The 15,685-nt window shown below is 32.9% G+C and overlaps 1 protein-coding gene across 2 annotated transcripts; it reads right to left on the bottom strand.

Annotated features, from left to right (window-relative positions):
• Positions 1–1,831: 1,831 nt before the first annotated feature.
• Positions 1,832–7,037, bottom strand: LOC143046337 (uncharacterized). 2 transcript variants are annotated; one of them, XR_012969129.1, is made up of 3 exons: positions 6,976–7,037; positions 2,198–4,337; positions 1,832–1,952 (listed from the first exon to the last, which is right to left on the bottom strand). XR_012969129.1 is itself a non-coding variant. In XM_076219450.1 (2 exons), the coding sequence occupies exon 2, from the start codon at positions 4,112–4,114 to the stop codon at positions 2,789–2,791; it is 1,326 nt and encodes a 441-aa protein (XP_076075565.1). In that variant the 5' UTR covers positions 4,115–4,337; positions 6,976–7,037; the 3' UTR covers positions 1,872–2,788. The 2 variants fall into 2 exon arrangements, 1 of the variants encoding a protein (XP_076075565.1); XM_076219450.1 differs by having other exon boundaries at positions 1,872–4,337.
• Positions 7,038–15,685: the final 8,648 nt, after the last annotated feature.

Below are 15,685 nucleotides of genomic sequence, written 5' to 3'. Positions count from 1 at the left end.
GATTGTAAGGTGTACCTGTCTGTCTGCCATGATTCATCTGACCTTGACCTCATTTTCATGGTTCACTGTTCAATGTTTGTTTAGTTTTCTTGGTTGTCTGTTTTATTTATTTCTCTGATTGTATGTGATTGTATTTTGTATGTATTTACCTTTTCGTGTTTTTAAATAAAGCATATTGTATTGTATTGTCTAAGAAACTATAGGCAATAGGTCAATTATATTTGGTGTATTGAATTATGTGTACATGTATGTCTTGTTTGGTTTATTTGACCTTGACCTTCTTTTCTTGGATTATGTTAACCGTGAAAATGAGGTATGTGACAAATGGAATCTATATACAAAGTATGAAGCATCCAGTCTTCCACCTTTAAAATATAAAGTTTTTAATAAGTTAGCTAAAGCCTCTACCCTAGCTGCCGCCGTAACACTTTCCCTGTCGAGCTTTCTGCAAAAAAAGTTCTTGGGCTGGACAATAAAAATATGCCACACAGAAACTTTAAAAAATAGTGCATCTGTAAACAAGACATGAATCATATAGGTCCCTAAAGCTTTATACATGTATTCGTAAAATAACCACCATGGCCTTCCCTGGATATTAAAGTATCCTCATCCTGTAATCTACACAGGAGACAAAAATCATTTGGAAATAACTGAACAAATAAGATGGCACCATCTTTTCTTGTCTGAACTGATTTTTATTGTACTTTCTATCATACATATTTTAATACTCCATGAAGTTTCTGAACTTTCCTTTCTGTGGTAGGTTGTGACATTCTCACCTTGACTGCCTGAAATCCAGGTCAGAACAAAGACTTGAAATTGACAATACTGTAATTGTTTCTCCAAGCTTCATTTAGAAATAATTAAGATTGGTTGGTAAAGACTCTTAACAATATTTTAAGTTTATAGTACATTATCATCTCAGTCCCAATGAAGCCTTCATCACAGTACCAAAAACATGTTCTTATCCTGAACATGTATTTAACATACAAAGACATCAATTGTTAACCTTTTGTCCTGTCCGAATTTTCTTTAGAGTAAGCCCAGTCTAGAAAATTAGCTTGAACTAGAACCTTTTAAGTGGTAGTTTTGTGTCATATCTTAGTTTTATATATAAATGTCATTTCAAGAAAAAAAAATTGGCGGCAAATCTGATAGTTTCTGTTAAATTTGTTCACAATTAATTTTTATTTACTGTAAGGGATGTCTTACCATGTAATATTTTTTATGTCTGTTTCCATCTGTCGTCTGTGTTCTTTGGATCTTATTTTTGTATAAACAGAAATGTCAAATCTGACCAACTCAAGCCATGTACATATTCTGTTTAAATAATGACTTAAAAGATGCTACATGTCATTTGAAACTTCTGTTGAACAAGAATGTGTCCCCAGTACGCGGATGCCCCACTCGCACTATCATTTTCTATGTTCAATGGACCGTGGGGTAAAAAATTACTAAAAACTCTTATTTGGCATTGAAATGAGAAAGATCATATCATGGGGAACATGTGTACTATGTTTTAAGTTGATTGGACTTCAACTTCATCAAAAACTACCTTGACCAAAAACTTTAACCTGAAGCAGGACAGACGGACGTACAAACAGACGAACGAATGGACGCACAGACCAGAAAACATAATGCTTGTAACCAAGAGTAGGTTGTATAGCTGGTATTAGCTGCAGATATAACCATTCATCATGTGTTTGTGTATACCAGGTAATTCAAGTTTTAGTTATGGTGGGGCCGAAGGATGATGTTGTGATGCATGTGTCCAGTATTTCATGTATAAAAGTGATATTAAATATGGACAAAATAAGAGAAAAACACTGCATGAAATAAACATTTTTATCACAGATGTGAATCATTAATGATTACAGTATGTATCACATTTTATTTATGTAGCAATAATGTGAATTCATTCTATTCAAAAGGATTTTGGCATTATTAAATTACTTAGGCCAAATAAAAAAGTATGTGTGGTTCCAGTTACATCTGGAAAAAAATTAGGGTAGGTTACTAAGGTAGGGATTTTTTTTTATTTTATGTTTTTTTTTTACATTGAGTCATTGGGAGCATCATTCTGACTTTAACAGTGCTTAATGAAAAATGACAATAAAATCTTTAGGGTAGGCTATTTTTAAGCCGAAAAAGTAGGGACGGTAGGGTTACTGGAACCACACATATATTTTTATTTGGCCTTATCAGACATGTCAGAAATGACAGATATTCAAGACTGATTCTGTTATCATGGTTATTCTCTCTAATCATGCTAATCATGGTCATTCATCATTACATGTATATATGATAATGTTTATATACATTACTATAATGCAGAACCTTAAAGCTTTCAATCATAAATTATACCCTAATATGAAACTCAACTTATAAACATGAAACATGCAAGAATCTTACACATGTTACATACAATGTACATTGTAATACATGAACCATAGCTTATAAAATAAAATATATATATTTAAACTATTCAAAAATAATTAATATTTGGATCCGGGTAAATATTCTAGGTAAGCATTGATAGCTACACAGCATGATATAGTGTAGCCTAATACTAAACTTACCAAAACTAAAATGGGTTTAAAAGTAAAGCCCTGAATTCTGTCACTTAAGACATTTCTGATCTACTCACAAGCATGACAATTGCAATTATACATATCAAAGTATCAAACATGTGAATTCTATCACTTAAAAGACATTTCTGATCATGCTGATCTACTCACAAGAATGATAATTGCTCTCATATATATATATATCATACATGTGAATTATATCATATGAATAAAGCATTAAGTCGATCATCTAATGTAAAAGGATCATATGTCAATCTCCATTGCCTGTCTTGTAGTCCTGATACTGTATTTTCTAGTTTACCTTGACTAGAACCACATTCCTTCAACCAATGGATAAACTCTGGTGGCCAGTCAGGATTCTTTGGCCAATCATATTCATAAGATATTTCTACACCATGCAGAATTAAAGTCTTTAGCTTTCTAATTCTAGCTAAAAGCAGCACTGAAGTACTTGATAGAGGAAAACCATATTGTAAGCACTTAAACTTTGGACATCGTCTAATCATATCAACGAGGGCAAATGGAAGTCTTCTGTCGCCAGCTTCGTTATTTTCCAATAAAGAATTGGTGTATTTAAATGTTGTCAGTGTGTTGTGATAACAATCTATTATATGATCTAAAACACCTTTAGTCACTATATTAGCTAGGTCATCTAAAGTCAGACACCTTAGAGGCATAGAACGAGGAAAATTTTCTTTAATAACCATAAGGTAACGTAGCACAAGATCCAGTTTAAAATTAGGACAGCTTTTTAATACAAGTTTCCAAAAATCCTCATTTAAATCATTTTGTAAAGGGAACGGCAATTCTTCTTCTTGCACGAGTGTCAGTTCTTGTAATGAATTATTAACCAATTCTAATAGTAAGCCTGATGTCATTATCTCACGTCGTGTTCGTAATTTTTTAAGATTAGGAAATTTTGTAAGCACTGGAAATTCACGCTGATCAAAATCTTCATAAAAGAGCATACAGGAAATTTCCAATTGAGTAATCTTATTGGCTAAGTTCTTGTTAACTATAACATCCAGGAGTCCTATGTCTTGTTCTACATGATATTCATTGTCACAATAATTGATTCCTACAGATTTTAACTTTGTACATTTCTCTAGTATTTGACAGACTGATTCTATAGCACAGCTATCAAGATCTATACCAATACTCCCGACTTCCCATTCTTGTACCAGTAAAAAACCTTGTAAATTAACACAATGTTCAGATATAGCTTGGAATATGTTTAGACCATCATGTCCTACTTCAAAGGCAAATTCTATTGTGATGTTCTTTATATATTGGCCGTACTGCTTTATACAAGACATGAAGCGTGACCTTCTCTCAGGGATGAAGTAAGCATTTTCTGTCAGTTCATTTTCATACAGGACAATGGGCCAAGCTGATGCTGATGACAGTATAATATCCCATATAGGAAACGCTGATGAGACCGCCATCTTATCCTCCCATGTTAGATACGATAGAATCTGAACAACAGATATACTTGGGAGATACACCACTGATAATCTGTCAGACATCTTTTATTCAAATCAATACCATCTATAGCCTTTATTCTACTGTTTCTACATCTTTAATAAAGTTTGTAATTTGTCATTTTATTATGCAAGTTGAATTTTATACTCCATCATGTGTCCATCAAGGTTTTTCTATGGAAAATGTTTTATTATAATTAATATGCATCAACTGATTGGTTCTTTCATCCACTAGCATGTCTAGTCTCTATTCAACCTCGTAAGATACCTGAAAAATAATTTATAAATTGAATAAAATATTCCAAAATTTTTATGAACAATTTTACTATAACATATATATAAGGATTATGATAAACAATACTTTTTTTTCTGTCTCTAATACATCATGTACATGTAGCATCCTATAAATCTGAAGATTATCTATCTTAAATACATGTATGGCGCCTAAGCAGCCTTAGAAACAGTACCTTGATACCTGAATACTTGCTGATAAACTGTACATGCTGTACATGTATGTGAAAAACTTCTTGTGAAATAATAATGTCTGAATATTGTTTTTGACACCACAACTGCTCAATTCTGTACAGTTTTTTAGAAGTTGTTTGGATCTTCAGCATCAATTTAAGAAGTTTGAATTGAGAAGATACCTGTTATACAACAGGCGCGGATCCAGAGGGGGGGTTCCGGGGGTTGGAACCCCCCCTCTGGATCCGCGCCTGTTGTGACTGAAGTACATGGCTAAACAATCTCCACTTGGAATACTTGGTTTAGCATCCCTCTGTCAAGGAAATCATGATAGGAAATACAAGCCCTGGAATACCTTATCAGCTTGAGATATGACATGTACAATGTATGAATATTGCAGAATTGTGGTTGAAAATGTACATTTCAGATCGTTTAACATTGAAGATGATGTAATCGAGCTGAAGTGGTGTTCAATGAAAACCAAACTATCATACATGTATGTTACTTGTATTCAATTTCACAGGGACAAAAAAAGGTAGTGTACCTCTGTTCAAAGTTCATAAATGGTTCAAGTGAAAACAAATCCAGTTACAGAACAACAGATGGAAACACTTAACCCCAACAAAATCAAGAATAAAGAAATAGTAACTTTGTTTCAGTTCACAGGTTCAGGAAAAGAGGGAAATCATCAGATTTATATTACAACCATTTGTCAAATGCAACTAAATACAAATTAAAGGCCAATAAAGAGAGGCCTGATGGGGGGTCTCATCACGATTCATGAGTTCATTTTTGGTCAATCAGGATTCACAGAAAATAAAATTCCATGATCACGGATCACAAAAATAGAAAAACAAAAAAAAATCTGTAGAAAATCGGATCACGATAATGCCGATCACGAAAAGAACGAAAATAACCCATCAGGCCCCTCAATAAAGGGGACAAATTTCGGAGTACAAGAACCAAAAAGAACTTGAAACCTGGTGGCAAAATTGACCAGAAGGCAGAACATGCAGAAGAAAAAAAAAGAAAGTACACCTTTTGCACAATGCTACAACAGAGACATATATACATGTACATATGTGTATATATGTCTCTGGCTACAGTTAACACCTTAAAACAGACAGTTTGAAAAGATTGCAACAACAAATGCTTCTAGTTTCCATCGGTATCCTGCTATTTACTGATTACCACAAAAACTCATTCTCCCAAAGAACATGAATCATCAAGTATTGGAATGCTCAAGATGGTTCTTCGGAAGAATGCACTTGAAAGTAATCCTCATACCATTATACTCATATAACACCCAATATATCTCATATGGCTCATAGATATTCCCTCTTTATAATAACCTCAGAAGAGATGTGACTGATTATATCAAAAAATACCCCAGTTTAAATAATTCAAACAGAAAAGATCTTTTTTCATGGATCATGATTAATGAAGATAGCAGATTTTTATCTATTTTATGTGCATACCTAGATAAGGCCTGCAACTTAGAAAATCAAAAAATTAGTTAACTTAAATACTCTAAAAGATATCAAAATTATCTCCCCTTGACCACTGATTCTTTCCTCATAAATTTGAATTATTATTTTATGTTTCTTTAAGCACTCTGTAATGTATAAGATATCAAAATTATCTCCCCTTGACCACTGATTCTTTCCTCATGAATTTGAATTATTATTTTATGTTTCTTTAATCACTCTGTAATGTTTATGTCATGTTGTAATTAATGTTATGCTCTTAATAGGCCCTTTAATTTGGAAAATAAAAATATTGTATTGTATTGTATTGTGCCAATACAGAAACAGCCAGTAAATAACACTATTGTATTGTATTGTATTGTATTGTATTGTATTGTATTGTATTGTATTGTATTGTATTGTATTGTATTGTATTGTATTGTATTGTATTGTATTGTATTGTATTGTATTGTATTGTATTGTATTGTATTGTATTGTATTGTATTGTATTGTATTGTATTGTATTGTATTGTATTGTATTGTATTGTATTGTATTCCCGGCAGACCAAAGAATCTGTCCTGCCAACTATTGACGCCATACAACAATAACTTTACCATTGTGGCGTCAGATATTTGTATTATGACATCAAAATTATGCGGGAACCTGTATCTTATGTATTGCAGACAAGTGTGATAAGGTGTATTGTTCAAGCAGTGCCATGAGTCATGAGTATGCGTTCTCAATCCATGCACATATAATCAGTTCGTTGGTTGTAGTGGCAGAAGCAGAATTTTTTTTTTGTCAAAACAGTATTCTGTATTCTGTAAAACAGAACTTTACAGAATTATGAAAAATTACACTGACAATGTCACTAAAATAATTTTGCATTGGATTTTTGAAGCAGTATTATTTTCAGTATTATGAAAGGGTATTTTGTAATCGCAGTGCCGACAGCAGCCTAATATTATAGTTACCATTTTCTATCTTATATTTTCATCAATAAAATTGCAACATTACCAGCAATAATGTTGGTAGACTGGGATCCCGCTATATATAATCACCTTGTTCTATATATAGACAGGTGGAGACCAACGCCATTTTAGTTCTTTTTTGAACTATTTAATGCGCAACCAGTCGCGCAGGAGATTCCGGATGTTTCATAGGAATTTCCTTATTATGAATACAGCTGAATGGAAGAACGTCTGCTACAATAAAGATCGATAAGCGCATTTAAATGGTATTCTCAAAAAATAATTGAATGTATATAACATGTAAAAATATTTATTATAAATATAATTACCAAAACAAAAAGAAAGATCTACCCAAAAAATGAGGATTTAGATATTTTATTTTTATTTTTGGCAATAGCTATTTTTGCAGTACTGTCAGATCACAGCCAAAGGAGTTCAAACTCCTGTGCACTAATTAAAATTTAACAACTGCTGTGATTTAAGCCGTCAAAATAGCATTTTTCTATAGAAATGGCTATTTTCATTTATCTGCACCAGCAATGACAGCAATATATGACCCCCCCCCCCCCCCCCCCCCATATATATAGACTATAGTGACTTGACTTGTTATTGTGCTGATGGAAAGTTTAATATCTATGAAAATGTGCAGTCAACATAAAAGAATCAAATACTTACTGATATAACAGTATTAAAATAAGAAAACAGCCAACAATATTTGAAATACATATAATTGTTTGAAAATTTTAAACATCTATTGGTCAAAGTGAAAACATTAGTTCACCTCAGTATAAAAGCAACAGGGCATACAAATCTTTGGACCATCACTAGGATATTTAGTCGGGGAACATTTCTTTACTGAGAATTTAAACAAAATAGAAAAGTACAAAGAAGGGCTGTAAGATTTGTCACAAACCAATACACAGATACAAATGTACACCTCAAGCGTTATAGTGACATAAAAAAAAAACACACATTGTATGCATGCCTGGTCATGTTTTATAAAATCATATATTATCTCATTGCAATCACAACAACAGACTAGTTCACCTGTTAGACAGTCCGGGAACATGCACACACTCTTACTATCAGATTCCATCCAGCAGAACACAAATAAGGCAATAATCATTTTTTAAATTATAGGCCATATTAATTTAAAGGATAAAAATGAAGATGTGGTATGATTGCCAACTCTCCACAAAAGACCAAATGACTCAGAAATTAACAACTAACAAAGAAACAAAACAAAATTGCCAATATTTAACAAAAAATAAACAAGTCACAACAAACATTTTCAAATTCAATTTATAAAAGATGACATACATGTAGACTCCTTTGTAGAAAGCAGTATAATATCATATATAATATTATAAGTTGTTTTCATCTCTAACAAACTAACAAGGTGATCATTGGACATTTTTTTTCCATCTTAAATATAATACTGTCTTCTTTAAGATTTCATCAATTTCCCAGCTAGCTACTTTCTTCAATTTTATAAATTTATCTTCGTTATGGTAAACAACATTTTGACCTGTGTTTCCCAGTATTTTGATTTAAAGAAATGATGAAACTTTCACCAAAACCAAATAATTGGAACATTCAAGTAAACATAGACTATCCAATACATGTAAAATGTACTAGTAATCTTCTCTTGGTTAGACAATGTAGAAAGTTTTCTTTTTAACTTATTTTTTTAATTAAGTTATGTCATTAAACTATAGACTGTTCTAAACAAAAACAAAATTAAATGTTTTTTTCTGATATCAAATTTAATTCCCTGTACACTAGACAACATAATGGAAATAACTCTATTCATAGCTACCTATTTCTACTACTGTGTTGCCAATCGGAACAACTCGGCCTTTCTGGTTGCACGAAGAAATAACCTCGTATGCATTAGGCGGAGGAATCATTGTCCGGAAAATTTTCCGATTCGATTCAAAATTATATTTTTTCGACTGGACTGGTACATTTTTTTTACCACTACTGATTTAACTTGCTCCTGTCCGGAAAATTTTCCGATCCGATTGAATTTTATATTTTTTCGACTGGAATGGTACAAATTTTTTACCATTACTTATTTACTTTGCTCCTTCTTTCGCGCCAAAATATTTGGCAGAGTTAAAGTTCTTGATTACTCTGTGATATGTAACCAAATTGTAGCGCCACCTGGAGGATAGAACTTCTTTGTGTCGCGGATCACTACAATTCCGGCCAACAATTTAAGAAGAATTTCTCCGTAGTGCATACGAGGCTATTGTACTGCGTAGCGAGAATGGCCGAGTAGTTACGATTGCTGTGTTGCCTGTCCTTTGTTTACATATTTATTTATATTATATATTTATACGAATTTATTGGTATTTAAACTAGAACAATTAACTCACAAACTTTTTGTGACTTCATAGGGTTGTAAAAGTGTTGACAGTGCGCACATTTTTAGAATTAAGGGTACAAAAATTTCAGCAAAAAATAGCTCCAAATTATCTCCCTTTGATATATGAAATATGTAATATGCACATTGATCTAGACAGGCGAACCAGTCTATAATTACCGTATCACCATGGTGATACGGTCTGATTAGTCAGATGCTAGACGTCAGGTTCGGGTAAATCTGTTAATGGTATTTCATTGGTTATAAATACTATTTAATGGCTGCTTCGTGGCTGTTTCCGGAATGATTATGGGGGAAATGAAGGTCATATTAACGTCTGATTGGCTATTAATGAGTGGTATGCATTATGTGTCAACGCGTCCGTATGTGCGGTCGGATAAAAATCATGATAGTAGGTCATCGGTATAAATTGTAATGAAGTGTTCATTTGCTATCGTAAAGAGCATAATGTTTATTAACGAAGCACTGTCAATTTAGTGCAATCAATTAAATCAATACTATTCTGTGATAATAAAATCATGTTATCTTGAAATTATGTTGCAATTTTGTTACGAGGCTGTATATTTATGTATCATTGATCTACTTTAAAAATAGAACAGTAATACACACAATCTACACTTTAAACTGTGTATTAAAACGATTGAATGATTGAGATACTTTAGTGTTAATTTTCTTCGTAAGCAAATATTTTAAATAATAAATACACAAAACTTATGCACTAAGTATAAAAATAATAACCATTTATTTTTCATTGCTTGTACATATTGATTAGAAATATTAAAATCACGGAATTTACCGGAGATGTCATTTCGTTTCCCGCGCTTTCATCGCTTCATTGATTTTTGGTGTAAATAAACACAACCATAAAAACAACTGACTGATTAGAAGAATACAAAACTCACAAGGTGCGCAATATGGTTTCTTGTGTGCAAAGAAGCCTTCACCAAGCATCACGGTATAGTTATCGACAAGGGTTACAGTGATCTATAGTGTCAGCTTTTGCAAGTTTACTGTACTGTTGACATCCCATACTTTGTATTGTGCATTCTATTATCACTGAGAAACAATTATGAGTTACCAAGCTTGACAATGCATGGTAATGAAAAATCAAAGCTAAGTGTACAGAAAAAATAAGAAAAAAATGTCCTTTAATAGGTGAACGACTTTATATCGAACATAGCTGGATACAGTTGTATATCTAGGCTAACCCCCTAGCTCTAGCTGAACGTCCTCGACTATAGAGGGATCCGACTATAGATGATATTATTATTGAAGGCAGCAAATTATATGATCGCATCTTATTTTCTTCAAACCCAAAATACTTGCAACACAGCGAGCTCCCAAAAGATGTTCGCTTCAATGTGGGGTAGACAATTTGATGTATACTCGTACATGATGATTCTTTTGAGTTGTCAGAGGCGGATTTAGAGGGCGGTCCAGGAGCCCCCCCCCCCCTTTCTGGGAAAATTTTGGTTGTTGGACCTGGGACTATTATAGTATAAGCAGTCATTGTCCATTGATATATCAACAGCACTGAGAACTGCATTTGATATGTCTGATTTCAATTTATTCACATCATCAGGTCTTACAATTAGTACATTTTTTCGTGATGATATAATTACTATTTGGTTAATTATGTAGGGAATCACTGAAGCATGACGGGAGAAGTCTCCCACCTTAATTGTCCCAGCTGACCTGAGAATCTGTCCCTCTTCAACCGTTGACGTGATACAACAATTACTTTTCCATTGTGGCATCAGCAGAGGCGGATTTAGGCCCCCCCTTTTTGGGAAAAAATGTGTTTGCTTATATAGGAAATCACTGAATCATGACTAAAGTGGGCCCCCTCTACTATAAATTAGGTCATAAAGTTCACCCAAAAATTTACTCTCAAAGTCCACATGTTAAAAAATGTCTTCTGTGTTAGGACGTCGCAGGAAGGTGTCCCAGAAAAATAATAAAATAGCCTTGCCAGACGTCATAATTATTTGACTAGGAACATTTGTGATGTACATTTTGTAGCAATAAGGTGTATTCAAAGCACAATAATTAATAATAAATCAACTCAGATAGAATTTCCATCAGTGGATGGAAGCATACTGATAAGTCAATTAAATCAGGAGATTAATCATTATTTTAGAAGTCAAGAATTTTTATATTTTACTTATTTGGGTAGATACATGTAACATAACATTTATTTTGTCTTAATACCTGTACGCTTAGCATTCTTTATGAAAACTATCACACTGATTTTAAATCATTTTAGGAAAACACTGTGTAAGCAAACATTTCAGTAGGCAAAGAGTCTTTAGGCTGACTGTAATAGTCTGTATATTATCTGAAAAGCTTAGTTCTGGTCAACTTCATATTCATATTCATTATATATCAATATAATAGATGTCTCCCCAATTTTCACACTGATTTTAAATCATTTTAGGAAAGCACTGTGTAAGCAAACATTTCACTAGGCAAATAGTCTTTAGGCTGACTGTAATAGTCTGTATATTATCTGAAAAGCTTAGTTCTTGTCAACTTCATATTCATATTCATTATATATCAATATAATAGATGTCTCCCCAATTTTCACACTGATTTTAAATCATTTTAGGAAAGCACTGTGTAAGCAAACATTTCAGTAGGCAAAGAGTCTTTAGGCTGACTGTAATAGTCTGTATATTATCTGAAAGGCTTAGTTCTTGTCAACTTCATATTCATATTCATTATATATCAATATAATAGATGTCTCCCCAATTTGGTGTATATCTTTTATCTTAGAATTTTAGCATTTTTCAAAGTCATGTTCATTTATTTTTCGACCCAGCCCAGAAACATGCGGTTACCTTTAATATGGCTGATTAAGGGAAAGGTGACCTGGCTCACCTTTAACAAAGGCTATATTTATTGTCAATGCAGACATTTAACCTGTTCAACACCAAATGCTGTCAAGTTTGGGCCCCTGGCCATGGCTCTTCTTTTTTATTATTCATCTTACATGTACATTTCCTTTGAATTTGTTTGCTTATTTGTTCTATGGTCTATAAAAAACTATCTATATATGTACTACATTTCATGCTCCCACAAAAATATTTAAAATGTATACATTTTACTTTTTATTAGCTTCTCTCATGTGATAGCGGTACCTTTTTGGTCACTATTTATGTGTTGCGTTTAAATATGAATTGTAACACTTTATAGTGACTGAACAGGTAAACCAGATACTTCTCAAGAAACAGAAAAAAGAAGACTACTTGCATTGGAACAGCACCAGACTACATGTATGTATGAACAAAAACTGAGATTGGAATAGCATGGAGGATATGTTACGTCCTTGTGAATAAGCAAAGAAAGCTTTTAATAAAAGTGCATTTTTAAAATTTATTAGGTTTTTCATTCATTTTCTGTTCAAATTTCAACATAATATGTCAAAAAAGCTAATCTAACTTTACTGAAACTTCAGTGGTGGATCCAGAAGCAGGGGCCCGCTCCAGTCATGCTCCAGTGATTCCCTATATAAACAACCAAATTTTTCTAACAAAAGGGGCAGCCCAGGCCCCCTGAAAAACCCTCTAACTCAGCCTCTGACTTTAAATAAAACAATATGACAAGTGTTTCATTCACCAAATAACTGGTGCATTTTTGTGATAAATTTCATGCGTAATTTTATGAATGAAAGGGGAAAGAAGATCCAGATGTGTTGTACCCGCACATGACAATTGCAAACTGAGCCAATTTTTTTATGACAACCATTCAAATTATACTGACATTATCAGAGAGTAAACATCAAATGAAAAAAGCACAAATAACTGATAAATATTATCAGGTATTACAGAATTAAATACATGTATATGTTTTAAATTTATTACAAATTTTTTTTCTCAATCTTGTACATAGATATAACTGATTCTCATATTGAAGTACCAAAGACAACTGTCTATCCAAGTCACAATTTATAAAAGTAAACCATTATAGGTTGTAGTATGGTCTTCGACGCAAATCCTGGTTCACACCAAACAGCAATTCTATTTAGTCCATATCAATCACCAGAGGTAGATTTAAGTAGGCAGTCAACCGGCCCCCACTTATGAAAATTTCTGGATCCGCCACTGATCATGACAATAAACATTAACAAGTAAAACTAACTAATAATCCTGACTATATGTATTACATGAAATGGTTGCCATCAGAAATGAAAATATAAATATTCAAAGTAACAAAAGCTTGATTACATGTGCAACCAAATATAAAGCACTATGAAAGGCTAATAGTAATATGAAGCCCTCATCTTCAGAAATCATGGGCAGATCCAGCAATTTTTAAAAAGGGACGTTCCAACCCAGGGCAAAGGGGGGGGGGGGTCCAACTATATGTCCCCATTCAAATGTATTGATCGGCCAAACCCCTCCCCCCTGAATCTGCCATTGGAACTTTAAAAAAAAATGTCAAGATTACAAACCACAACGTGATATATTAAAAAATATAAGACAGGTGACAACATGTTGAAGAAAATTATTTGCAATTAATATTTCATTCTAAGTCCCATTACCATAAAACCATCTTTTTCAAGTATTACTACATCTGGAAATAAGAAATAACAACACTTAACTTGTACTGTCAAAACTAATTGCATCTTCTAAGACAAAAGTCAGATATTAAAGATATCAATCACTTCTATACATGTAAGTATTAGATGTATCATTCTCAAATTTGAAAGGCCTTCTGTAGTAGTCCATTTTGTCAAGAAGTATCTCTCAAAAGTACATACCCGGCCACGTCCACTTGTATTTTTGTCCATCTGATGAGTTAAGCCTTTTTCAACTGATTTTTATAGTTCGTTTTTATGTTGTACTAATATACCACTGTCCCAGGTTAGGGGAGGGTTGGGATCCCGCTAAGATGTATAACCCTGCCACATTATTAATGTATGTGCCTATCCCAAGTCAGCAGCCTGTAATTCAGTGGTTTTCGTTTGTTTATGTGTTACATATTTGTTTTTCGTTCATTTTTTTACATAAATAAGGCCGTTAGTTTTCTCGTTTGAATTGTTTTACATTGTCTTATCGGGGCCTATTATAGCTGACTATGCGGTATGGGATTTGCTCATTGTTGAAGGCCGTACGGTGATCTATAGTTGTTAATGTCTGTGTCATTTTGGTCTTTTGTGGATAGTTTCTCATTGTCATCATACCACATCTTCTTTTTTATATGTAGGTTATATGCTCTTTTATCAAGTTGATAATAGACACACTATGCATTTCATTATAAATATCATTCCCCATTTTATTAAGTCTCCTTCCATTAATATAAACCTGGTCCACCAATTTTTAATTGCTTTCGTGTAAATACTGAATGTATTTATAGCTAGGTATGAGTAAAAGATTGAAGATTATAAATGAAAAACACAAAAGATAATTGTTTTTAACAGCTTGGTCCCTTTGATCTGAAACAATGAAACAATAAAATATAGCAATACACTATTATAACCAAAACATGATAAAATTTATTCAAGACTCAAAAAAAAAAAAAAAACGTAGTCAGAATCTCACTTCATTTTGAAACAAGTCAATGAAACAAAGTTATACATGTTATAGTAATACACTAACCAAAACATGAAAAAGAGTTATTCAACACAAAATAACTTGAACGTTGACAGAATCCCACTTTATTTAGAAAGGAATATTTTTTTTAACAATACACTATCCAAAACATGATTAAGATTTATTCAACACAAAAAAATGCTGTACCACTTTATTTTGAGACAATGAAAACAATAATACTTATAAGCATACTACTTGATTACAAAGTTGAAATTGGGCGCGAACATGTAGGGTGCGAACGGACTTTGGGTGCGAACATGTAGGGTGCGAAAGTGAAAGGGGGCGAACATGAGTGGGTGCGAACGTGAATGGGCGCGAACGGACCCGGATTCCCAATAATACAACTAAAATCATAAATTAGTAGAAAAAAAAGGGCTATGCATTCATATTGCTCGGAGTGCAATATTCCAATACAAATAACATACTCACAAACCACTGACCTCAATATAATCAGCTAAAATACGGCAAGCTTTTTAGAAAAGCTATTACTTGTGTTGGATGAACTGTTTACTTTAGGAGCAATTATTTTCATCAAAACGGACATTGTTACATGTAAAAATAGTTCTCGTTTTAATCAAAATTTTATCATTTTTATTAATTTTCTGAACAATTTAAGTTCAATTAACGATTTTATATATTTAATGAACGATGATATTCATTTTGTAAGAGCACATGTGAAAATAAAGCTTGAAAGTTGTGCGGATGTGTTTCTGACGTGGTTCCCTGTTTC

This window comes from Mytilus galloprovincialis, chromosome 9, assembly GCF_965363235.1.
Source record: "Mytilus galloprovincialis chromosome 9, xbMytGall1.hap1.1, whole genome shotgun sequence".
In the NCBI taxonomy this organism is placed as follows: domain Eukaryota; kingdom Metazoa; phylum Mollusca; class Bivalvia; order Mytilida; family Mytilidae; genus Mytilus; species Mytilus galloprovincialis.
The sequence above is the reverse complement of the archived record's forward strand: the minus strand, read 5'-3'. Positions and strand labels throughout refer to the sequence as shown.

What these genes read in the sequence shown, in the direction of transcription:
- LOC143046337 (XM_076219450.1), bottom strand. Translation starts at nt 4,114, where the DNA reads ATGTCTGACAGATTATCAGTGGTGTATCTCCCAAGTATATCTGTTGTT.